At 43.4% G+C, this 27,275-nt stretch overlaps 1 protein-coding gene across 1 annotated transcript in view; it reads left to right on the top strand.

Annotated features, from left to right (window-relative positions):
• LOC145404970 (proline-, glutamic acid- and leucine-rich protein 1-like) overlaps positions 1-27,275 on the top strand; it is a 201,360-nt gene that overhangs the window by 110,286 nt on the left and 63,799 nt on the right. Inside the window, exons 7-9 of the mRNA XM_080276475.1 lie at positions 7,205-7,317; positions 19,381-19,612; positions 22,539-22,748. Of these exons, the coding sequence (XP_080132601.1) occupies positions 7,205-7,317; positions 19,381-19,612; positions 22,539-22,748 (555 nt within the window). The remainder of the gene's footprint in view (positions 1-7,204; positions 7,318-19,380; positions 19,613-22,538; positions 22,749-27,275) is intronic.

The raw sequence follows: 27,275 nt of genomic DNA, 5'->3' as shown, positions 1-27,275 counted from the left end.
CCTAGGACCCCCTCGGACCCCCACCTAAACTTCACCCCCCCCTTATTAAGAAGTAAGCAATACCTGTATACAATTGTAGAGAAGGTGGCACCCCGCCCTTATTAAGAAGTAAGCAATACCTGTATACAATTGTAGAGAAGGTGGCCATATTCTTGTACATCTCCTTTTTCTTCGTCATAGTTCCAATGGTGGAAACAGCAAGGCCTAAAGCATGCCCAGTCTCCGAGACTCCCTGCCCCTCCTCATGGGGTCTTATAATTTCCAATTTCCTTTTCAGAATTAGAATACGGTGCTGCTGCTTCTTTGCAGCGGGCTCCCAAAGTGCTGGAGATGATGCAGGGCGCTTGGGAGACGTGGCGAAACAATACGAAAAGGTGAAGGGCTGCAAAAATATCCTCACGTACAGCGAGGCTGTGAGGAGAGGAGGGACGTGGACTCAACTGAGAAGCACGCGAAAATTTGTTTACCAGAGAGGGGTTAGTTCGTTTTCTCTCAGCAAGCGAGTGAGGCGCTATGCACCGCGCCCATTTTGAATTTTTCATACAGTATTCCATTAACCCCTTCGTAGTTGCCAGCCTTGAACAACACTTCACTGTTTCGGTGTGAGTGACATTGAGTTAGGGCATTATAAAAAACTGCGAACAATTACGTGAAGGGAACGAAGGTCACTGGTGTGTGTACGTGACCCTACTCTACCATCCCATCAGTCAGGCATTCTCTCCACTCCACACCGATGTTTACATGCTTATGTTACATGCGCCCTAACTCTGAGTAAGTTTCCTTCAGCAAGAGAACATAATTTACCACCCTCAAAATAGTCAGAAAAATATAGAAGACAAACTAGAGGAACATGAACTGAATTGGAGTATGGTTACACGAAAGATTATGGGTTTTTACAATTTTAAGAGACGATATGGAACAAAAGTATTTGCAAATCAGAAAAAAATTACTCTTTCGTCCCACATGTTCTCGTAGGTTAGCATTCAGTTCCACATTCTTCATTCGGTATCACTCTTCCCAATATATTTTGGACCGACTGAGCACAGTTATTTCTGCTCCTTAGAGTTAGTGTACATTTACTGCTCATTCTTTTGTTTGTTCTTATGTGTATGAGTGAAAGAGAGAGGACTGATACAAACAATAATGTATTCCATTATCGCCTTCATAGCTGCTGGCCCTGAGCAACGCCTTACTGTACTGGTGTCAATGACGTTGAGTTAGGGTGAGCTAAAAAAACTGCGAGCAATTATGGGAAGGGAATAAGGGTCACTGGTGTGCTTACACGACCCTACTCTACCACCTCAAGCAGTCTGGCGTTCACAGTTCACTTCGTCCCAGATGTTTTCGGCCGATGTATACATGCTGATGTAACACGCATCCTAATTTTATTAATTCTTACGCGAATCATAGCAAATCACAGGATGGGTTTGGGGGGGGGGGAAGCCAGATGTGCCAGACGAGTCTTTTTCACATATGTAAGAAAAACAAATTGATTTTAGAACTTTGAAAGAATGGTCCCAAGGCCGACCATACATATGTAAGAAAAACAAATTGATTTTAGAACTTTGAAAGAATGGTCCCAAGGCCGACCACAGGAGCATGCAAATATCTGAACCCACAGCCACTAAGGGGGCTAAACTTACTTTTTACTTTAAGCAGTAAAAGCTATCTATCTATCTATATACCTAGGCTGCTTCCCCCAAGGAAAGGGAGGTAGCCGAGACAGGACGACACACTCCCCATTTACTCGTCCATTCAAACACATTCATTTGCATCTTAGCCCCAAAGGGGAGAACGGACAGATCCTCACCGCACCACACCGCACAAGGGTCAACTGCGCAATGCAATCAGTGACATCAGCAGCAGGGCCCGACAGCAGAACTGGTTTACCCCTGCCACATCATAACAGACCCATCCCCTTACCCGCACCTGACCTGACTAGCTGATCAGACCAAATGCGGGAGAATATCCCCTCAGGGCTGCGTCATCACTTATTCGTTCACAATTTCTCTCCATTTATTTCTGTCACGCACAGCCACTCTTCCTTGCTCAACAGAGATTCCTCTCGCATCCAGTGCTCTCTTCACACTGTCCATCCATCCTATTCGTGGTCTTCCTCTCAACCTTACACCTCTCACATCAGATCTAGTTATCTTTTTCACCAATCGCTCATTATCCATTCTCTCCATATGCCCAAACCATCGCAACACCCTCTGCTCAACTCTACCAACTATCTCCCGAACAACTCCAGTTCTTCTCACTTCATCATTTCGCACTCGATCTATACGCGTCACTCCACACATACTCCTCAGACACCTCATCTCCATTACATTCAAACTTTTCCTCTCTGCTACACCTATATTCCATGTTTCAGCCCCATATAACGCAGTCGGTACCACAACACTATCATACAGCCTTCTCTTTACATCCATTCTAAGCGAACGACATCTAAACACTTTTTTCATTCCTCCCAGCACCTTTCCTACTTCATTTATTCTAAACTTCACTTCTGCATCTATTCTTCCATCCACAGCAACATGTGACCCTAGGTATTTAAAACACACTTCCTCCTCAAGCAACTCGCCATTCAAAACTATATTCATCCCCCTACCATTTACCAACCTCGTACACTTCATCACTTTACTCTTATTCTCATTTACTTTCAATTTCCTCCTTTCACACACCCTTCCAAGCTCATCTACCAACTGTCTCAATCTCTCCTCTGAATCAGTCACCAGTGCAGTATCATCTGCAGACAGCAGCTGCTTCAGATTCCACTCTCCACCATCAACATTCACCAGACTCAGACCTCCACCTAAAACTCTTGCATTCACCTCCCTTACAACACCATCCATGTAAATATTAAACAACCAAGGCGTCATCACACATCCCTGTCGCAGCCCCACTCTCACGGGAAACCAATCACTCACAGCATTTCCCACTCTTACACACGCTCTACTATTTACATAAAAACTTTTCACCCCTTTTAATAACCTACCATGAAGTCCATAGAATTTTAAAACAGTCCACAAAGCCTCCTTATCAATTCTATCATACGCTTTCTCTAAATCCATAAATGCCCAAAACACATCCTTGCCTTTCGCTAAATACTTTTCACACACTTGTCTCACAGCAAACACCTGATCCACGCGTCCCCTCCCTCTCCTAAAGCCACGCAGCTCATCACCAGTCACTCCCTCTGTACCCTCTCTAACTCTCATAATTGACACTCTACCATACACCTTACCTACAACGCTCAACAGACTTATACCCCTAAAGCTAGTACATTCATACTTATCACCCTTGCCTTTATACAACGGGACCACACAAGCACTTGCCCAGTCAATTGGCACCATACCTTTCACAAAGCACACATTCAACAATCTTACTAACCAGTCAACAATAGTCACTCCACCACCCTTCAGGCATTCCACAGCACACCCATCCATACCTGCAGCTTTCCCTGTTTTCATCTCCTTTACTGCCTTCTCCACTTCCTCCTTCGTGATCAAAGAATCATTGAACTCTCCCAACACATTTATTCCTTGCACCCTTCCATCCGCCACAATCTCAGCCACCCTTTCCTCCTCTAGATTTAACAATCTTTCAAAATACTCTGCCCACCTCTTCCTTACTGCATCCATCTCAATTAACATCCCTCCATCCTCTGCTTTTACTTGTTCTTCCTTCCCAGACTCTCCCTTTCGCACCCTTTTCACCTCCTTCCAAAACATTATCTTATTCTGTTGAAAATTCTGTCAGCTGCCTACCCCACCTCTCATCTGCTGCCACTTTAGTATCATGCACAGCCCTTCTTGCTCTATTCCTCTTTTCCTTATACATTTCATATGACAACTCATCCTTCCTCTGCAGCCACACTTCATATGCACGTCTCTTCTCAACCACAGCCATACTTACTTCCTCGCACCACCATTCACTTCCTTTTCTTACACCACCACCCACACGTCTCACACCACACACCTCTTCTGCATGCCCCACCACAGCACTCTTAAACAACTGCCATTCCTCCTCCACACTGCCATTTTCCCGATCTTTCACTGTGTTCCACTCATCTTTCAATTTCTCCTGATACTCTATCTTTTTCTCTCTTTTATCCAACTCACTCACTTTCAAAACCTCCCTGCCACACCTAACCCTCCTAGCTCTCATCCATCTCTTACCTACTCTTAACTTTCCCTCCACCAGGTAGTGGTCAGACATACCTCCACCCTCCCCTCTCAGAACTCTCACATCCAACAGTCTTCCTATTACATTCCTAGACACAACCACATAGTCCATCAAAGCTCTATCAACAACCCTTCCTCCCTCCTGTCTCACCCATCTATACTTATAAATATCTTTCTTCTCAAACAAAGTATTTCCAATCACCATCTCTCGCTCAACACACATCGTCATCATTCGTTCCCCATTTTCATTTCTTCCAGGCACACCATGCATACCAACTACACCTTCAACTGCTACATTTCCCACTCTAAAATTCAGATCTCCCATCATTACCACATTCACATTCGTTCCAAAACTCTGCAGACACTCATCAACATCATTCCAGAATGACTCCCTCTCTTCTTCATCCCTTTCACTACCAGGCCCATATGCACTCACAAACACCCACAACTCACGTTCAAATTTCGCTTTCACCCACATCAGTCTCGATGACACCTCCTTCCATTCAATCACACACTGCTGTACTTCCGGACTCACTAACAAGGCCACACCTTCTCTTGCCCTTCCTCTATCGACACCTGACAATCTTCCATTCACACTTGCAAACATAGACTCACCCTTCCCTTTCATCTTCGTTTCACTCAAAGCTAACACATCCAACTTTCTTCTCACAAACATTCTCCCAATCTCCTCCCTTTTAGCCTCAATCGTACTACATCCATGCACATTCACAGACCCAATCTTCAGGGTACGGGGATAACTCCATCCCCCAACCCTTTCTCTGGCCTGTCTCTATTTAGGAACTAAAAAACAGAGGAGGGGGTCTCTAGTCCCCTCACCCTGCCCCTTTTAGTCGCCTTTTACGACACGCAGGGAATACGGTGGCAGTATTCTTCCTAACACAGCCTGGCTGCAGAGTAGTAGTACCACCCCATTGTGCGGCCAGATTGTGTTCCCCCCCGCCACAGAGGGCAGTAAAAGCACCTTACCAAATCAGTTCTTCCTGATAGTCTGTTATATTTTTCAGATTATTTCTGGGTTGGTAAATACAGTAAACGTTTCTTATTAAATATGTTTCCCCGTCATTTTTAGCTGTTTTCGTGTGACAACTCTTGTTTATTTCGTTAACATAATGGCGGAAAGGAGTGTTCTTCCCTAAGTGTTTAACTAAACCTGGCATAACCGAGCTTATCTGTACCTAATAATTTTAACCTAACCTAACCTCCAGTTGGGAAATTGGGAAATGATATCCACCTTTGAGCACATTGAGCTTCTTCCACTGCGCTGGAAACGATCGTAGGGGAAAGTGACGATAATAACGGGGAGGAAATTTTTCAGCAAGAAAAAGTAATTTGCCAAACTGAAAGTTGTCAGAAAATTACAGAAACAAGCTGGAGGATTATGCATTGAATTGATAAGGGTTTTCTGCTGCTTCAAGTGTACAATGAAAGACACAAGTATCTTCCCAAAATCTGACGATTATAGCATGGAAAAATCGAACCATTTGAAGCACACACTAGTAGAAACAGGGTTTTCATTGTATGTCGCCTGGTGTAAATTTTCTTCAGACTGAACTTTGAAGATAGTTGTGTCTTTCATTGTACATTTACCGGTAAATAAATCAATCTAACTACTGTATTTCCAATTTCCTCTCAAGAGTGAGAGTACAATGCTGTTTCTTCTTTGCACCTGGTTCCCTGGATGCTGGAGATGATGCCGGGCGCTGGGGAGGCATGGTGAAAATACGAAAAGGTGAAGAACAGTGAAAAACAGCGTAACTTACAGCGAAGCTGAGAGGAGAGGATGGATGTGACTCGACTGGGAAGCGCACGAAAATGTGTTTACCAGAGAGGGGTTAGTTCGTTTTCTCGCCGCAAGCAAGTGCGACACTGTGCAGCGTGCCCATTTTGAATTTTTCGTATTTCCACTCGTATCGTTTTTCGTACCATCGAGACAGATACTTTCGTATTGTGGAATTTGTCCTACATTTATCGCTTTCGTACCATCGGAAATTCGTACTTCGAGTTTTCGTATTTCAAGGACTTTACTCAAGGATTGACTGTACAGTACTTACATTGACTGTCATTAGTTCAGTATCCTCACGCAAAGAGTTTAATGTACCTTAGATTATTTTTTACTCCTTCATGAGGGGCCTCACCTTAATGAAATTGTCTAACATTAAGCAGAGAAAATATATGGGACATGTGGCTGAGGGGCAAAAACACATCACAAGTACAGTTTGAGGAATGTTTTGTCACTGGTTGATGAGGGCGCTTACCATCCACTCACTCCAAGTAGTTGCTGCTCTCGGGTGCATGCCCATCCCTCTCTTCCTTCCTTCCTCGTCTGTCTTTCTTTCCTTCATTCTTTCCTCTCCCTTCTGCCTATGGGTGACTCTACACTGAGTGACAAGCCAAATGGTTTCATGTACACCAAGAAACCATTTGCTGCACTGGGTGGTAGTCATATAACCAAATTATGGTGCCTGGTAGTTTAGTGGGTAATTAAGGTGCTCCAGTCGGATTGAGCTTGTGTAGGTTTATATCCAAGGGGTGGTTGGGGTTTATTGCTCACATAATGCCACTCAGGGTTGAGTGAGGCTTGTCACTATCATCTTAAATGTCAGGACCAACTTGCCTTGCCCTGGGCAGCATAAGATTGGATGATGGTGGATGTACTGTTTTACTCAAAGAGCATAAGGATGACTTTTTCATTTTATTCCTGCCCTCTCTTGATTATTTTATTTAGCTTAGAATGGACTCTTTCAAGTGAAAGTTTAGCCCTAATAAACCCCTTCATTGTGAAAGGAGTTTCCACATTTGATGAAAATTGCTTGGTGCATAGGTCATATAAAATATCACAGCTCTATTCCTCTGCATAGGAAAATGTTCTCTTAGTTTGCCATCTTCTGCCCTTGTTGACTCATACAAATAATTTTTGCCTTTAATATGAAATGCTTAGCCTGTACTTTTTGTTACAGTAAAAATTTTTATCCACTGTCTGAAATTCTGTCTTTCAGCTGGAACTGTCAGTAGTGCAAAAATACCAGAGCCAGGAACACAAATTGGTGGCCTTCCTCTTGCCTGTCATTCAGCAGCATGCACTGCTTCTGCTCCAGGACATTCTCTTCAGGTAGGCCTTGTTCAACTCCTTTGTATAATACCCGGTGAAATGTTGTGGCCTCAAATTCATCTGGACATGAACCTGAAGGACTAGAGAAATATGACCACTTCCGTCGGGTGCCCCCAGAGGTCTGTTATTGAGACCTGTTGAAAGTTTTCAGTGTTGCAAAAGTGAGGTAGATGAGGTTGGTAATCATGTTGTAGTGTGAGAAAAGCATGGTGGTTATACTGTAGTCTGGCTAAGTGCAAGTTCATATCTCTTTGGAATGAGAAGTTTTTGTGGCATGAACATCTGATTGAGTTCATAGATGATGCAGTGTTGCTGAAATTTTTGAGTGGTAGGTGTGGCCATGTGTTTGTGTATACATTTTTGTTACACACTGTTTGGTGGTTAAGGAACAACGGTTCCAAGGCATCCTGTCTAGTGTAGGGAAGTTAGTAGATTATGTTATTTTGTGGCAAATATTGAGGTAACATATACAAGAACAGTGAGATCAGTGACATTGCTGAGTAAAGCCCTTTATTATTTATTGTTTAGTGTTTAATATAACTCATGTTATATTGACCTCACTATGCGATAGGTTTTCTTCTGATGCCACCCCATCGTTTTATGAGACCAATTTTTTTTTTTTTTTTTTTTTTTTTTTTTTTTTTTTTGACCATGATAATGTTATGGATTGTACCCCTCTTAACAGCATGCTTCATTGTTAGTGCACTATGTGGCACACCATGCTCATGTTCCTTTATTTTTTGTATTAAGGTGTAATGGACAAGGGTATCCTCGTAGACTAACATTTTGATGGTTTTGCTAATGGTGGTGTTTCTAAACCCTTAGAGGCCATTATGCACAAATACACTAGGGTAGACACGCAGTCATACAAGAACTTGGTAGATGGCAATGTGACAATAATGAGGACAAATTAGGTGCTTGAACCGGGAATTGCCCTGCCACCCACACGTAGATCATGTGATTCACCTTGCGTGACTCAAGGCTCTTGCGATGCATCCCGTGTCTCCATTGTCCACCATCTCACACCTGGCTGTCCAGTAGATTGCTGCTCGTGCTCCTAATTCTAGACCTGGGTTTGATATGTAACAAGTTTGACCAGTAATTTGCTGGATGGATGTGCTCCTTATACTGGACCTTGGTTTGGTATATAACCAAAGTTGTTTGGTGGGGTCGAGGGGCCTGTTATATCCGAAGTTTAAACAGGTCCATTAAAGTGAGGTCTCATTGTAATGAATGAATAAGTATGTCTATAAGAAAATCAGTATCGAAGAGTTTTGCGTACTGGTATTACCTTAGGAACATAACCCTGGTCAGTAACAAGGGAGACCTATACTACTTTGTATACAGTATGCAGTTGGCCCCAAACATTTGCGAGGAATATGTTATGAGATATTTGCAAATGCATCGGGTCTGAGAAAAGGATATATTAATATTCCATACAGATATTCAGGATATCAGAAGCCTGATAAAAATTCCATTCTTTTGCCCTTAATTGCAACAAGTCCATAGGAACAACCTTCTTGTGCTTATTTTGGATCCAGGTGAACAGTACATTTTCCATCCTTACAACTCTGTTGTCCGTTACTTGATGGGATGATCTTGGCACTTACAGGGGCACTGGCCACAAATGTTGCATGAATTTTCATGTCATTACTCATTGTGAAGTGCACTGTGGACTCACTGAAACATCTGTCAGACCGATGCACTTTTACCTTCTGCAAGATTATCTAGGACCCCAATCTTGTCGGGCAGCGTCATAACCCCCCTCAACCAATTAGGGATGGGTCCAGTAGCATCAGTAGACTTCCTTATAGGGGACATGGTGCCAAGAATAGTGACAGAGCAGGAGCAGGATATCACAGATGCATCAGTATGAAGCAGTGTGCGGTGATCACGAGACACATAAGGACTGACACTGGTAGCTGGAGAAACGTGACACCACGCATGCTTTTGCACAAAGATCTATGGCTGCATTCCTCCCCCCCCCTTGTGAATAAGCTAGGGGCATATATGCTTGTTCTGTGGAAGTTCTGGTCTGATTGTACTGTACTTGGAGTAATTTGTGATGAAAAAGTGAACATGCAATATTGCAGTTTGAAAAATTCAGTATGAAAAATTCATTTTCCATGTATGCTGCCAGTTAATAGTCAGAGGTGGATATTACTTTAATTCAGCCAGGTTTTTTGCCTAGATGAATGATGACGTATGTCAATAAATGCACCGACGAATGAGTGGGAGGTTACTGTATTTCAGTGGTTCCCAACCTTTTTGGTCCTGTGGCCCCCTGAGAAAATTATGAGAAGCTCCATGGCCCCTATATAACTCAGATCATATATTTATATATTTTTAATATTTGATATTGTGCAGAAAACGGTAATTACCCCAATATACTTAAGGCTAAACTAGCACAGTAAGGTATATTTCATACTTGATTTCTGTCAGGTTTTACCCAGACCAAATACCTTATAATATCTTATATTACCAATAAGGCCCATGGCCCCCCAGTCAATGTCCCATGGCCCCCTTGGGGGCCATGGTTCCCAGGTTGGGAACCGCTGCTGTATTTGCATGCAAGGCAATACTCGCACTTCAGTTGGTGTATTCTACCAATGTACTATCAGGCAGGGCATAAAAAACAGCATAGGTGGCAGTTGCCCTGTGTGAGATACAGTATCCTGCCAGGTTGGACCAGGGTGAGGGGTTCAACTCCCAGGCAAGAGCCGCATATGCTTTTCTCCACCCAGGCAGGAGTCACACTTGCTGCTCTCCACCCAGGGTAATGGTGGCACTGTGGGAAGGCTCATCTGCACTGTCAGCAAAATCCAAACCAGAGTGATCACGCCTCACATACACTGTGTACTACTACAAGAAAGCAGACAGGACAATATATACTGAAGAAACAGAACAGCGCTTAAACACACTAAACAGCACACCCATCACCAACAGTAATAGGCACATTTTTTCAACATCGTACTCATTGCAATGCAAACACCACATTCCATGAGGCAGCAGAAGACAACACAGAAAACTTAACACAGATCACCTTTCCTACAGACACAAGACACCATCACAAGGCTCCAGGAACTAAACAGTGGGATCAGCAACAGAATTACTGTAGTCCCCCTCCCAAATGGAGGGGGGGGGGGAAGGAAAACTGTAAGGCCTTTGTAACAGCACTTAATTACACCACAGACACCTCTCGGCACTACAAAATATTTAACAGTACTGTATCACTGAATCACAAATGTGTACTTCCAAGCCCATGCCACCATCCTCTTGAACACCCAAGCCTTCGTTCAGAGAACAAGCAAACAAATTTGATACTTGACAACTACTATGCAAACATAAGTCACTTAACATCAACATGCACTGAGTCTGAAAAACAACCCTCTCAACATAAGCAGTGCTTTCCACTCAGCCAAATTGCAACCCCCTTCACTCTAAAAAAGACATGTAACATCATCAGTGAAACGAAAAACTGTACAAGCACAGGGCCAGATGGCATCAGCAACATGTATCAGTAACTACTCATATGCACACTGTAACATTCCCAGTATTTGGAAACACGGAATAATCATCTCTGTGCTTAATTCAGACAAAGACGCTACACTCCATTCTTCATACAGATCCAGAACAGTATGTAGCACACAATCCAACAAAACTAAATAACTCATTCTTAACAGAGTTGCACCCCATGTCCCCCTTGCTCCTTCACAACATTGATTCAGAGCTCTGCACTCAGCAAACATCTTAATAACTGCTCTCATACAGCAAGCACTTGATGTCATCAACTCTGTGACACCTGCACAATGCACACTTCTCACAGCAATAGATATTAGGAAAGCCTTTGATGATATCCCTCGATGCAAACTATTGACCAATAATATACAATACAAATATGGGGAACACCAAATGCTGGCTTGCCAACTATTTATATGGTAGACAAGCACATGTTACATTCCAGGGCAAGTCATCACCAACACGAAACTTCCCTAGTAGAGTTCCACAGAGATCCATTTTCTCATCCACACACTTCACCCTGTACGTGCATGACATGCCCACATCCCAGACACCAATAAATGTTGCCTCATATGCTGATGATATCACAATAACAACCATGCACCACACTGCAGATACAACCTGCACACTAAAACTAGACCAACTCATTGCACTACAGACTTAGGTTGAAGACAACAGGCTGATGATCAACCAGGCCAAATCTACCACCACACTTATCACCAGCAGCAAACGCAAACACCAACACTCTTTCCTTATCACACTTAACAATGCCCATGTGCCACACACCCTCTCCACTAAGATTTTTAGAGTGACTTATGACACCGCAGGCACCTTCAAGACCATGTGCAAACCATCAAGAGGCAAGATACCCTCAGGCTCATTACACTCAGGGCAACTACAGGACCAGACATTGGGCAGCAAAAAGAAAGGCTCACCTTACTCTGAAAACAATGGGTTAAATCAATGATGTTCTGTGCTTGCCTCGCATGGGCCCTCATTCTCTCTAATGCCCAATTTAACACCTTACATATCATACAGAACAGTGCCCTGCGCATCACTTCTGGCTGCACCAAAACCATTCCCACAGCCTATTTACACTTTGAAACTTGAAGGCCTCCCTGTCAGAGACTATCCCTCCCCCACGTCTCTCTCTCTCTCTCTCTCTCAAATGCAAGGAAGTAGGAGCTAAAGGCCAGGAGCCTGCAAATTGTTCCCTCCAAGTAAAAACAAAAACAAGATAATAGAGAGCCAAATTCAAGATCCGTACATTTGTAGATGCCTGGACACAGTGTTTGAAAGACTGGAGTTCATAGGTAGTAGAAAATACAGACAAAGACAGTTCCAGAGTTGACCCATTGCATATATGAAGGACTGGGAGCAATGGTTAACTCTTGCATTAGATAGTTGGACAGAAAAGGGATGAGAGTTTGTTGCTAGATGGGTTTTACGTGCCCCTCGCAGTGGTGGAGGGATGCAATTAGACAGTTCAGAGGAGCAGTGGCCATTGAACTAGCAGTAGAAAAGAGATAAAGATGCAACAGTGTGGCGAAGAGACAGAGGTTGAAGAGATTCGGTAAAAGGAGAGTTCATAACACAAAAAGCCTTAACCCCTTAAACGCGGATCGTCTCGTTTGCGACACTCGGCAAAAAGGACATAACGGCGGATCGTCGCATTTGTGATTCTAGTAAATTTTGAATAACCGCGGGCAAGCAGGCTCCAGCTGGTATTGTCTGTCAGTACCACCACCCTTTAGCTACAATTAGCATATTTACCTTTGTACTACTGACCTCAGTTGTTGCCAAGTATCGCATTTTTCCCGTCCCCCCCCCCCCCACGGCCCGGCCAGCCTGGCTGTGATACATGGCAGCGCTCTGAGTGCTCAGAACTGTAAATCTGCGCTCTCCTCTCACAAGCAGTTTATGCTAATAGGAAATGCTTGTTTCCCCAGTTGTAACACTAGCTTTTTTTCTCACGGTTTGCCCCTGTTTAGTGTCAGTTTACCGCAGGCTTTCAAAGTGACATTATGGCGAGTTCTAGCTCTTCCGAGTCAGTGCAAGCGGCCGACAGGAACGAGAATAAAGTGGCGGGCGCAAGGCAGAATAAAAAGCGCGCCGTGGTGATCTTTTGGGAAGTAATATGATTGAAAATAATGTAGTATACATGTTTTTTGCTGTGAAAATGGAAATGTTTGATGAGTGACGGGAAGACCGCCGCCGCGGTGCATGTCAGCTGTACGCTCCGTTGATTTTAGCCTTATTTTCAGTGCTTATTGTACAAATACGGATTCCAAACTACCTTTACGTTGTAGTATAAAGTTTACTGTGACAGAATGAGGCTGTGGTAGGGGGAAACCGGGTTGCTGGAGGTGTGAAAGTGAAGATTTGGTTACCCAACTTTGCAAGTCTCCACAAGTCCTTGGGTAGTCCACGAAGGCTCAACACCTGTCTCTGGAGAAAGCTGAATGTAAGTACTATCTGCCATACCAAGTATAATGTTCTAGTGTTAATCTCTGATTTTTGGCTAATATTTTCCTACAGGTACTCAGACCTCGATACAACCCCGCCACTCAGGGGAGGTCGACTGTTCATGGCCGCGTTTAAGGGGTTAAGCCCCACCTTATTGAGAAGAGCTGTATGTGGGGAGCCCCCCCAACACATGAGAGTTGTATTATACACTGGAGCAGATAAAACCTGCGTATAAAGTCAACAACTGTGCAGGGGTAAAGAAGGCACAGAGTCTGCTTATCACTCCTAATCTCTTGGTAGCAGATTTTACAAGAGAGGTAATATGTTCTTTCCAAGACAAATCCCAAGAGAATGAAACTCCAAGTATATTTAAAGATAATGCAGGATCAAGCTGGATGTTATTAAAAATTAGAGGGTACTCCTGTGGAAAACTTTGTCGGGTTGATAGATGGTAGAACTGAGTTTTTGATGCATTAAAAACAACAAAATTACTTTTACCCTGATCAGAGATGTGAGCAAAGTCAGACATTAGGTGTACCATAGCCTCATCCTTTGTTTGTTGAAGTAACTGGGTGCTGCAGGAAACAAATGGAAAGGTGAAGGGTAGAGTCATCAACGTATGAGTGGATAGAGCTCGATGTTTGGCATAGAAGGTCATTTATGAATAAAAGGAAGAGAGTTTGTGATAGGACAGAGCCCTGAGGAACACCACTATTGATAGCTTTAGGAGAAGAACGTTTGCCACCTACAACAGCAGCTATAGAATGACCAGAAAAGAAACTAGAGATGTAGGCACAGATGGAAGGCTAGAAACCATAAGAGGGCAGTTTTGAAATTAAAGAATTATGCCAGACTCGATCAAAAGCCTTTGAGATGTGAAGTGCAATGGCAAAGCTTTCGCCAAAGATCCAAAAGGAAGATGACCAGGAGTCTGAAATGTAGGTGAAAAGGTTGCCAGTGGAGCGTCCCTGACGGAACCCATACTTGTGATCAGAAAGAAGGTTGTGATAGGAAAGATGCTTTACTTTTTCTGTTAAGAAAACTTTTGAAATACAGGATGTTAAAGCAATTGGGCAATATTAGAGGGTTGGAATGATCACTCTTCCTTGGGACGAGCTGAATGAGAGCAAACTTCCAGCAAGAAGGAAAGGTATAAGTTGACAGACGAAGGCAAAAGAGTTTATGTAGGCAGGCTGTGAGCACAGAGGCACAGTTCTTGAGGACAACAGGAGGGACCTCATCAGGCCCATATGCCATGTTAGTGTTGAGGCCAGTGATGGCAGAAAGTACTTCAATTGAAGAAATCTTAATGTCAGCCATGAGGAAGTCAGAGGGGCGAAGTGATGGAGGATCAGCACCGGAATTGTCTAAGGTGGAATTGGATTAGAAAGTCTGAGTGAAGAAATCTGCTTTATCAGTAGAAGAAATCAGCTGTAGAACTGTTAGAGTGGAAAAGAGGAGGGAAGGATAATGAGATAAAGTTGCCAGAAAGATTTTTGGCAAGGTGCCAGAAGGAGCGAGAAGAATTCGAGTTGGAGAGTTCAGTGCATTTAGTATGAATGAAATTATTTTTTAGGAGAACAAAGAGCAGACGTAGCATGATTCCCGGCAGAAACATAAAAGAGATGAGATTAAGGAGTAGGTTGGCTCCGGTACCATTTGTAGGCCGTCTCCTTGTTATGGACAGCATTAGAACAAGTGTGATGAAACTTTTTTTTTTTTTTCTCTGTCAAAGGATATGAGAAAGGAATGTATGTTTCCATACCCGAGAGAATAACTTCTGTAATGCGCAAGGCACACTCAGATGGCTCCCGGCCATTGAAGCAATAATCATTCCAGGGAAAAGCAAAGAAGTATTGCCTGAGGGCCTCCCAATCAGCAGCTCCAAAATGCCACAAGTGACGGTTGTTGGGAGGGTCCACAGGCCTTATTGGAGCAGTAGGACAGGTTAAGGTCATAAGGTTGTAATTGGAGGAGCCCAGCAGAGAGGAGAGCTTAACAGTGTAAGGAGAAGGATTAGTTGTAAGAAAGAGGTCAGGTATGTTGTAACTCTCTCCAAGGCGGTCAGGCATACGGGTAGGGTTCTGTACAAGCTGCTCTAGGTCATTAAGGACAGAAAAGATGTAGGCTTGTTCACCAAGTGGATCAGTGAAAGGAGACGATAGCCAAAGGTGGTGGTGAACATTGAATTCTCGAAGAATGGAGATTTCAGAGAATGGAGGAATGGATAGGACATTTTCCTTCTTAGAAGTAAGATAGTCAGAGAATTATTCACAGTCAGTAGAATTAGGGTATAAGTAAACAGCACAGATATGTTTAGTCAGAGAATGACATTAAAGTGAAAGCCAGAAAGTAGAGAATTCAGAAGAGTCAAGTTCAGGAACATGAGAGCAAGATATGTCGTTGCGTACGTTTATGCAACAGCCACCTTTGGCTTTGAAATGATTATAGAGAAAGTAGGAAGATACAGAGAAAGGTTTCAGTCAGTTGCATCAGACAGCTGAGTCTCAGTTAGGAAGAGAAGGTGAGGTTTAGAGGAGGAGAGATGGTGCTCAACAGAGAGAAAGTTTGAGGAAAGGCTGCTAATATTGCAGAAATGGAGAAGAAGTGAGTCAGGAAGTGGTTCCAGAAAACTCTCAGGGTTGTCACGGAGAGGGGCGGGTAGTAGGGGACTTTATGGTCCTCTCCCCCTGGGGACTCTGAGGCTTGGTTATTAGGTGCCATTGTTTTTGTTAAATTTTGAATAGGAAGTGAAGTATGTAATGTGCATGTGGTTCGATGTTGACAGTAAGAGGAACTTGTATGGAAAGCATACTGGCCTACTCTCTGTGTTACTGAAACACTGAAAAAGTTCAGTAAAGGGGGATGGTCAAGAGCTAATCCTGAGGGCTGATGAAACAGGAGCTCCAGCTCTCCCCGTCATCATCTTTCCATCCACCATGGGAGTACTGCCCTGCTCATCTGGTGCAACAGTCCGCTTCTGTGAATATATATAAGGAGCACACAATTCTGTGCAGCAGCCTGTACCAGCACACAACACCCATGTCACTATGCTACAGAGACACACAACACACATAGGCACTTAAAACAATCACCACACAAGTGTTATCAAATCCTCTACAACAGTATCCCACTTCCAGACATTTCAGTGCCAGCAGTGAAGAAGTACCTACATACTCACTTCACATGCAGAGCAGTACAACATAATGGTTGTAACACCACACTACTGTACAAGCCTTCCACACGACATTCACGCATCAGAGGTGTCCTGAAATAGAGATGATTGAGTTCACCTAGCTATGCATAGAGCGGGACACCACCCAGCCCTTCTCAGCTACCAACCTGGATTTGGGTTGGGTGGAATCATGGATGACATGTGGTCATCTTGTAGAATAGGCCCCCCAACATAGCCCACAAAATGGAGCACTGCACAGCAGATGTCGCATTGCAAGATGTTACCCAAATGTTCCCAAAATTTGAAAGCAAGGCAGAAACTGCTTGTCATACAGTGTGTGGATGCTAGGTGGCAGTGCATGTACCCTTTGTTTGTCAGTGTGTCAAGTGGCATTGTGAAGAGTGGATGCTTTTGCTGCATGTTTGTGTTTTTTTTATTGTTGTGTTTGGGTTAGTTTGTGCATTTTGTGATCTCATAGATGGAGGATGTCAAAGAACAATGTGTGTGCATCAGGTTTTGTGTGAAACTTGGGAAGAGCATGGCAGAATCTCATAAAATGTTAAAACAAGCATTTGGTGACAATGCTTGAGGGATTACACAGACCTACTGCTAGTTTAAGCATTTTAAAAATGGATGAATGTCAACAGATGATGATGCACATTCTGATTGCCCTTTCATCTGATTGCCCTTTCACCAGTTCAACTCTTGACAGTGTGGCCATGGTTCATGCAACCATCCTTGAAGATCACAGGACTGTTCACGATATTTGTGACATCGTTGGCCTATCGTATGGAACATTTTGTTTGGCGACCTGGACATGGGACGAATCACTGCCAAGTTTGTCCTGTGGTTCCTGACTGATGAGCAAAAGCAGCATCGCATGGAAGTCTGCACAGAGCTCAAGGAAATGGCCAGAAATAACCTTAACTTCCTCTCAAGTGTCATTAATTATGATGAAAATTGGGTTTATGGGTATGACCTGGAAACCAAACAACAATCATCGCAGTGGAAGAGCCCAGCTTCTCCTCAACCAAAGAAGGCATGTCAGGTCAAGATCAATGTGAAGTCAATGCTCATTGCTTTCTTCAACATGGAGGGCATTGTTCACAAGGAATTCATTCCTCAAGCACAGACTGTCATTGCAATGTTCTACTGTGACGATTTGAGATGGCTCTGGGAGGACATGAGGTGAAAACTGCCAGACAAATGACACACAAACAAGTGGGTGTTTCACCATGATAGTGCACCGGCACACACAGCTGTTGTTGTTCAGCAGTTTTTGGCATAAAAAACATCCCGGTTGTCCCCAACCTCCCGTATTCACCGGATTTGGCCCCCTGTGATTTTTTCCTCTTTCCAGAAATGAAAATCCAGCTGAAAGTACAGAAATGAAAATCCAGCTGAAAGGACTAAGATTTGACACCATTAAAGAGATCAAGGAGGAAACACAGAAGGTCCTGTACAAGCTGATGCTCAAGGACTTCCAGAATGCATTCCGATTATGGGAGGAGCAATGGGATCGATGTCTGCATGCCTAAGGAGACTACTTTAGGAAGTGGAGAGATGGTATGGGGCAAAAGGGTTTAAGGGTAAATGCAGATAAAACAAAAGTGATGATATCTAGGGTTGGTGGCGGTACTGTCAAAGACGAGGGAGAGTGGCCATGTGCAGTTTGCCACAAGGGCGTGGGAAGTAATTCCATCTTGTGCGGTGTGTGTGATAAATGGGTGCATAAGAGATGTAGTGGTATCAGAGGTAGACTGCGAGATAATGCTGATTTTATGTGTACGGCATGCCGGGGTGAGCAGGTGGAGATCGTCAGACGTGAAAGAATTGAACTTGCTGGTGAATCTCTTGAGTGTGTGGAAGAGTTTTGTTATTTAGGAGACATGTTGTGTGCTGGAGGTGGGGCTGGAGCTAGCTCTGTGGCTAGGGTGAGAAGTGGTTGGAAGAAGTTCAGGGAGCTCTTGCCTCTCCTGACATTGAGGGGGCTCTCCCTACGTGCTAAGGGGTCTTTGTATGCAGCGTGTGTTAGGAGTGTAATGCTGTATGGCAGTGAGACCTGGGCAGTGAAGGAGGAAGACATTCGCCGGCTCAGACGTACAGAAATGACAGTGATTAGGTGGATGTGCAGTGCGTCCCTGCGTCCAAGGCCTGGAGGGGCTGGGTTTACAATGGAAGAGTTGAGAGGTAGGATGGGACTGGACTGTATTGGTGTTGTGATGAGGAGAGGTAGATTGAGGTGGTTTGGACATGTGGAGAGGATGGGGGATGATAGTTGGGTGAGGAAGGTGAGAAGTGTTAATATTGGGGGTGGGGTTGTGAGGGGTAGACCGAGAAAGACATGGGACGAGGTCATTAAGTGTGACCTTAGGGTTAAGGGACTGAACAGGGAGGCTGCAATGGATCGTGCAGCATGGAGAGCCGCCATTAGGTGACCAAGGCCGACACATGCAAGCATGTTGGAGCCTTTAAAAACGAAAACGAAAACGAAAACGAAAACTTTAAAGGGGACAGTGGTGATTAGAACTTGACATACTTTTTTTTTTTTCACCTTCTTTAGTCATATTTTGGGAACTTTTGGATAGCATCTTGTAAGAAACACAACATCAGCATTGTAGGGAACCTGTGGGACAACCATATAGGCATGGCTGCTTACCTGTGGTTGCTGTTTCTGTTCGATCACATGGACCAGGGTTGAGTAAGAACGACAGCTTCTACCATGTGTCAATAAACATGGATATAAGGTGATGATGTTAATGATTTGAGATACCTGAGTAATTAACCAATGCTAATCATTGGTAACTTAATCCCTAACCTGATACACCATTTTAAAACGACTTTAACATAGCTTTAACCTAACCCAATCCCTCCCTAACCTAACCTCACCTTCAAATTTGCAGTATTGGTGAAGCTGTGGACCTGTACTGGGAGCCCATATTGAACCTTTTGATGTTGGTAGTGAAGTGTTATAGTGCAGACAGTGTGAGAGGTGGATACAGAACACGTATGGTGGCTTACTCTGTCCTGGAGACCCTCCTGGAGGTGTCTAAAGGTCGCCACTCTCCCTCCCCCTCCCTTTTAACACATGTTATCGAAGACTTCACACCGAGACCGCACCATGTCACACTAAAGGTGAGGAAATTACTGTACTGTGTACACTGCCACTGTTTAAGCTCTTATACTTTGAAGGATCTTCCCAGAGCAGAGTGAAATAGGTTAACAGTAAGTAGGAATATAATACATTATCCGGACACTGCAAGAGGATTGCTTGAAGGTGCATCAGTACCCGTATTCATGGCTGGGGGTGAGATTGATATTACATGAGTGAGAAAATATAAGAGTCTGAGCAGTGGAAATGGGACTATTGAGGAATTTGTGTGGAGTGGTTAGAGTGAACAGGATTAAAAACCATAGTGATCACAACAGCTTTGGAGTCAGGAGTGTGCGATGTGTGGATATGGTCACATGAAGAGGATGGATTAGATTAGTTGATGAAATGGGTAGACTGTTTGGGTGAGTTTGGGGCCTGAAGTCTAAGTAAGAGTTGAGGGACTGAGTTGGTTGGATGAAATAAATAAGGAGAAGCTAATAATGGCATTGTCTCCTCTTTGTTTTATAGTCAAAGGAATGACTGGCTGGTGTATGTGAAGAGCATCAGTAAAGAAGAAGAAAAAAATATGAGTTGATGGGTATGAGGTGGAGACAAGATTCCAAAGACTTGAACAATGTGCGAATGATTCTGTGGCCAGTTTCTCTGGACACGTTGTTGATTATTCATCCATTTTTATGTTTTCTTTGTCCTGAATCCAAACGTATTCATTCTTTAGTTGGGAATAAAGACGGAGGCAGTGATGATGATGATGATTATGATGATAAATTTCTTCCAGTAAATATTTATCTCATGTCATTAATCTCATGATAAACAATAACAGCTTGGTGAGAAGCATTTACATTTATAATAAGTTACTCTGTTGTCTGGTTAGGTTAGGTAGATATGAAAACAAGAGAATCAATTTTTATTATGTATAATTAATTTCCAGTCTCCACCTTTTTAAAGGTCCCAGTATAACATTGGAAAGAATAGTTCACATGCATATGAGTTGTTTGTTGTTACTCTCATTTGATAGGAGTGATTGTTTTCAGAGATTTTAAGTAACTTATGATTTGTTGGAGTAATTGTACGTAAAGTTGTTTTTATTGTAGTTTAAGATTTTGGTAGGGTGCCATCACATTATTGTTTCACAGATTCTTAGTGACAGCTGCTTAACCCCTAAAAACCGATGTCTGGTGGTCGTCAGTTTCAGCTCCTGCTACATAAAGTCCTGATACTGATGATCATAGACAGGCTGAATAAATACTGGTATATTTAGCTTGCATGATTATTTTCTTTTTATTTCATGCTCATTCCATCAACTTGTTTCATACCTAGGCACATAATTCATATTGATTTTAGTGATTCCTGTAAGGTTATTTGGCGAAAATAATGTATTTCCTAAAATTTTCCTATGGTCGTTCTTATGTGAGGGGTGACTTTTTATCGTCAGTGGTCGATAGTGCAGTAACCATTAGGCATATGAGAGTGAAATACAGTAATCCCTCCAAGATCCAATGTAATAGAGCCCAAGCAACGTCTGGGACTTGGTCTTGTCTGGGACTTGGGAAAAATACCCCTGGACAGGTACATATAGACCCCCAGCCCAACCTATCTTTGAAAGCCACCAAAAAAAACTCCCTGCTGGACTTGCACAGCACATATATAAGACCCTGTTCACACAAATAAGGGACAGAAACCATAAAATAAATGAAAAGGAACCAGAGAATGAGAAATTAGAAGTAAGGAAAATATTTAGCAGTGTACAGGGTACTTACGACACGTCTGTGGCCGTTGCGAAGATTAACTGCCTCCTCTATGGCTGTGACAGTGGTGAAGGTGCACTTGAAGCACGTACAGTAATCCAATGTTGCACTGCACTTAATCCTTCGCAATGTGAATTATAATTGTTTAACACAGCACATTCTGTTCTTACCTGCACCACACCAGTTGCAACACACCACTATTGCACTCTGCACTTAATCCTTTGCACTCTGAACTTTGATTTCTTAACACTGCACAACACTGTAAATTCCCATGTGGTCTAGTGGAGAGGTATTCCAGGTAGGACACCACCACAAAAACGAGTACGTGGGCAGCCATGGTGATGAGCGTGCAGTCACGACGGTAGGTAGGCGGGAAATGCGGAGGATGCAGGGGCGCTCTAGCAGACGTTGCCGGAACTACACACCAAAACACAACTGTTTGTCACGGTGCGGCAAATTTAGATTAGGGATGAACATATACAGTAAAACTTCGATATAACGGACTTCAATAGACTGGAATTCGTTTTTAGCGGACTTTAGGTGCTGCAAGACTAAATTCCTATATTCTGTATCAGAAAAAGTCCAATAAAGCCAGAAGCAGTCTGGACTGCCTGACCACTTCAGGTATGTTCACCACAATAAGGTAAATAAAAGACATGTTTATCATTGTGCAGTACAGTAATATTATATATATTATACCATTTGATTAATGTAGTGAAGTAATAACACAGTATAGTACTGCAATGGTAGTCAGAACAGTTTAAAAAACATTCATGCTATCCAGACTAATGTCTGATATATCGGAAAAAGTCCAGATTTGCAGGGGGAAGTCCGGATGTCGCTTTTATCGGAATTTCACATTTTCCAGAATGGTTTGGGCCCCAATTAGTCCATTATAGTGAGGTCTTACTGTATCGGCCTTTTTTGGGGGGGGAGGGGGGGGTCCCAGATCCCAGATCCCAAGCCGAACATGTCCGGGATTTGGGGTGTCTGGGTCTTAAAGGGATTACTGTATACATATTCATGTGTGTAAATTCAAGCTTATGAAATTTATAAGTCCAAAATTTACCTCGGTGAAAGTAAAAAAATCGGACCCAATATGCGGCTGAAGGGATAGTCAGGGTGGGAGATTTTGTAGTCTTTAGGGGTTAACAGTACATACATGTCATCATTACTAACCACAGTGTTTTCACTGTTTCAGAAGAGTGGTGCACTGGGGTCAGGATTAAAATCTTTAACAGTGAAAAGCAAGAAGAAAATGGGATACAAAGTTGTTACTTCAGACTCCCAATGCCAATTGGAGCCAGTGCTGTGTCTGGATGAGTTATGCAGCACAGCACACGCAGCTCTCAAACTGGCCCAGGCAGCCCTTTCACACTCTGCACACTCCCTCCACTACAAGGCTCACCAGGTACAGTTGTTTTCTTTTTCTCACAGAAAGAAACGTGCTGTACACTGTTCATGGTTAATGTTGCTGTTGAGTAACTGGTTTGTCTGGCAGAGCAGGCCCATCAACTGGCGGCAGTCAGCTGCCATTGCAGGGTTGTCTGGTGTAGTCAGTCAATGCTTCCCAGTAGTAGACAATGCCTTGCTATAGCAAGATGTGGAGAAGGGTGTGGAGGTTTGTTTCCCAGATGGACATCGCATTTGCGTCTCTCCAGTGAGTTAATGGGGGCACTATCGTAGGTTCTGCTTCACCCCTTTATGTGGTTGTGTGATTACCACCCAGCATTGTAAACTGTTTCCTGGGTTAAAGGAAATCATTTGGCATGTCGCCTGAAGTGGAAAGAAGAGTACTAAAAAGTGACAGGAAGAATAGGAAGGAAGGAAAGAATAATAAGGAACTAGCACCAAGCCAAAAAAATAGCTACAGTATATGGCATTAAGGTAGAAGGCAGCAGTCAGCATTGACAGAGTTGGCATTGATAGATACAACATTGGCAGTCGATGTTGATAGAGTTGGCAGTGCTAGATACAGCGTTCATTGGCAGAATCAGCATCAGTAGAGTCAGCATTGGCAGGGTCAGCATTGATAGAGTCAGCATTGGCAGGGTCAGCATTGATAGAGTCGGCATTGGTGGGGTCAGCGTTGATAAGAGTCAGCATTGATAATCAGATCCAGTGCTTGCAGAGTCAGAGTGTATGGCAGACCCTACCTAGAGGGCAGTAGGATTTCCAGCCCCCACCCCCCACCCCCTCCCTTTTAGTCGCCTTGTACAACATGCAGGGAATACAAGGTGCTACCCAAAAGTTTCCAAAATTTGAAAGCAAGGCGGAAACAACTTTTTGTAGAGTGTGTGGATGCTAGGTGGCAGTGCACACACCCTTTGTTTGTCAGTGTGTCAAGTGGCATTGTGCAGGGTGGATGCATTTGCTGCATGTGTGTGTTTTATTGTCGTTGTGTTTGGGTTGGTTTACAAATTTTGTGATTCCAAAAATGGAAGATATGAAGGAGCAATGTGACTGCATCAAATTTTTTGTGGAACTCAGGAAGCATGCAACAGAAACTCCTACAATGTTAAAACAAGCATTTGGTGAAAATGCTTGATGACGTGAAAGAAAGAAAGAATGTCCAGGTGCTTGAGGGTGCGAAAGTGGATGTATGTGGATTAACTGAAACTAAATGGCAAGGTGAGAATGTGAGAGAATGGGAGTATGGATGGGGTATATGCACAGGAGTAGGTGAGAATGAGAGGGCAAAAGAAGGAGTGTGTATTGTTGTGAGTAACAGATGGAAGGAGACTATAAGAGGGTATGGATCAGTTGCCTCAAGGATTGTGTGGGTAAAATTGAAAGTTGGACTACAAATTTGGGCGATTGTGTGTGTGTATGCGCTAACGCAAGATTGTGCAAGCAGAGTGAGAGAAGAGTTGTGGACAAATGTGGCAGTGTGCATGGTAAAGTTTGAAAGGAATGAGAGAGTGTTTTGATTAGAGATATAAATGGTAAAATTTGGAATGTGAAGGTGGATGGAGTAGTTGGTGAGTGGGGTGTGCCTACAGAGATGGATTAGAATGGCAGTGCTTTAGTGGACATTTTTGCCGGGAGAGGGTTGGTGATAGCCAATACCCTCTTCGGGCAGAAAATGATCCATTGGTATACGTGGCAAGTGATGAGAAGGGTGGGTGATGAATTGAATGAACAGAAGGCAATGATTGATTATGTGTGTGTGGATGAAAGGATGAGAAGGTGTGCAGTGGATGCAAGAATATATAGAGGTTGGGGGATTGGACTTTCTGACCACCACCAAGTGGTGGTCAGAATCAGAGTCCAAATGAAATGGAGATTAGAAGAAAGGAAGGCAAGGAGGAAGTAGTTCATACAAGGAGGGTGGAAGGGTTACAAGAGGATGGAAAAAAAGCAGAATATAAGAGGGAAACGGAGGAGCAATTGGGTAAATATGGCTTGGAGCAGATGGGGGACATGGAAGGTATGTGCAGGATATTCTTGAAGAAATTTGTGCAGCATGTGAGGTGGTGTATGGGGTGAGGAGAAGACAAAAGGGGTTGCAGGGAACAGCATGGTGGAATGAAGATGTGAGAGAGGCTGTGGCACAAAAGAAGAAAGCATATACTGAGTGGATGGGAAACAGGGTTGTGGAAAAAGTTAAGAGTTGGAAGAGAGAGTTATATGTAGAGAGGAAGAGAGAGGTGAAAAGATTATTAAGAGAGAATAAGAAGAGAGGAATTTGGAAGGAATTTGAGTGTAAAATGGAGGGAATGTAAGAAAATTTTCTGGAAAGAGGTAAAGAGAGTTAGACAGGGTGCCAAAGAATTTAATTGGGGAGTGAAAGATAAATATGGTAGATTACTAGTGGAGAAGGGAGGAAAGGTGAGCAGATGGAGAGAACACTTTAAGGAATTGTTGAACATAGAGAATGAAAGTAATGTGAGTATAAGTGGCTGTGGAATGGCTGGGAGGAGGAGGGATGTTAGAACAGAGGAAGAAATCAGTATGATGGAAGTTGTGGAAACAGTGAAGAAAGGTAAAACAGGGAAAACCCCAGGAATTGATGGAGTGTGTGGTGAAATGCTGAAGCATGGGGGAGAGATAGTAGTAGAATGGATGTGGAAGATGTGCAGATTGGCCTGGGAGGAAGGTAGAGTCCCGGAGGATTGGAAGTCAGGTGTAATTATTCCCCTTTACAAAGGAAACGGGGAAGAAATAGTGTGTTGCAATCTTAGGGACATTTGTCTTCTTAGTGTAATGGGAAAAGTATATGGTAGGATATTTATTGATAGAGTTAGGGAAATAACAGAGGAATTAATTGGAGAAGAACAGGGAGGTTTTAGGAAGGGAGGAGGTTGTGTAGATCAGATATTCATTCTTAGATCTTTAGTGGAAACGTTTCTAGAGAAGGGAAAGAAGTTGTATGCACGCTTCATGGATTTGGAGAAAGTCTATGACAGGGTGGATAGACAAGGACTGTGGAAAGTACTAAGAATATATGGAGTAAATGGGAAGTTGTTGAAGACTGTGAAGAGTATGTATGAGGGTGCTAAGGCTGCAGTGTGTGTGGATAGTGAACTGAGTGAATTTTTCTGTTTGAGTGTTGGATTGAAACAAGGATGTGTCATGTCTCCATGGTTGTTCAGTCTGTATATGGATGGGGTTATAAAAGAGAGACAAGTTAGGGCAGTGGATATTGGAGCAGCCCTAGTGAGAGAGGGCAGTGTTTGGAAACTCCCTGTACTGTTGTTTGTGGATGATACTGTGTTGTTAAGTGAAGATGAAGGGGAGCTGCAAGGCTTGGTGGATGAGTTTGGGAGTGTGTGTAAGATACAGAATCTAAAGGTGAATATAAGGAAGAGTAAAGTTATGGTCTTCGAGAGAAGTGAAGTCCGTGAATGTACAGTGAGGTTGGATGAGGGGGGAATGGAAAATGTGAGTGTGTTTAAGTACTTGGGTAGTGTGATGAGTGAGGATGTAAGTGTAGAGGGTGAAGTGCTTGAAAGGGTACAGCAAGGAAGAAAGGTTGCTGGTTCCTTGAAAACAGTGATAAGAAACAGGGAAGTGAGCATGGAATGACAGTATTCTGATACTGATACCAGCTTTAATGTATGGAAGTGAAGCTTGGACTTTGTTGGAGGGACAGAAGTCAAGAGTGAGAGCAGTGGCTATGAGTTATTTGAGAGGAGCAATTGGAGTCACATGGAGATAGACTGACGAATGAGGAAGTGAGGGAGCTTTGTGGTGTGGATGTGGATGTGATAAGAAGCGTTTGGAGAAACACATTAAGGTGGTTTGGCCATGTGGAGAGGATGGAAAGTGAGAGAGTGATGAAGAGAGTGTATGTGAGTGAGATGGAGGGGGGGAGTGGGAGGAGGAGGACAAGGATGAGATGGAGGGGTGGAGTGGAGAGGTATTTGAGAGTGGGGGATGTGAGTTGGGAGCAGGGCAATGAAATGGCAGGGGACAGGGCGACATGGAGGCGATTTGTTTGTGGCCAACCCTTACAGGATTAAGGCGTCGGGCAATAGATAGACAGAGAGATAGCTGTGTGGGTTGCACAAACTCATGAATGGTTTAAGCATTTAAAAACGGCTGAACGTCAACCGATGACGATGCACATTCTGGTCGCCCTTCCACAAGTTCAACTCCTTGTAGTTTGGCCAAAGTTCGTGCAACCATCCTCGAAGATCGCAGGGGGATAATCCACGATGTTTGTGACATTGTTAGCCAGTCATATGGAACTTGCCAACCTATTTTGTGTGGCAGCCTTGACATAAGACAAATTGCTGCCTAGTTTGTCCCAAGGTTCCTAACTGATGAGCAAAAGCTGCATTGTGTGGAGGTCTGCATGAAACTCAAGGAAATTGCAAGAAATGCCACCAAATTCTTGTTTTAACATTTTATGAGTTACTGCCATGCTCTTCCCAAGTTTTACACAAAACTTTGTGCACACACGTTGCTGTTTCACATCCTCCATTTTTGAGAT

This window comes from Coenobita brevimanus, chromosome 65 (assembly GCF_032717465.1).
Source record: "Coenobita brevimanus isolate Jiangsu-jjx chromosome 65, ASM3271746v2, whole genome shotgun sequence".
Lineage (NCBI taxonomy): Eukaryota > Metazoa > Arthropoda > Malacostraca > Decapoda > Coenobitidae > Coenobita > Coenobita brevimanus.
The sequence above is the reverse complement of the archived record's forward strand: the minus strand, read 5'-3'. Positions and strand labels throughout refer to the sequence as shown.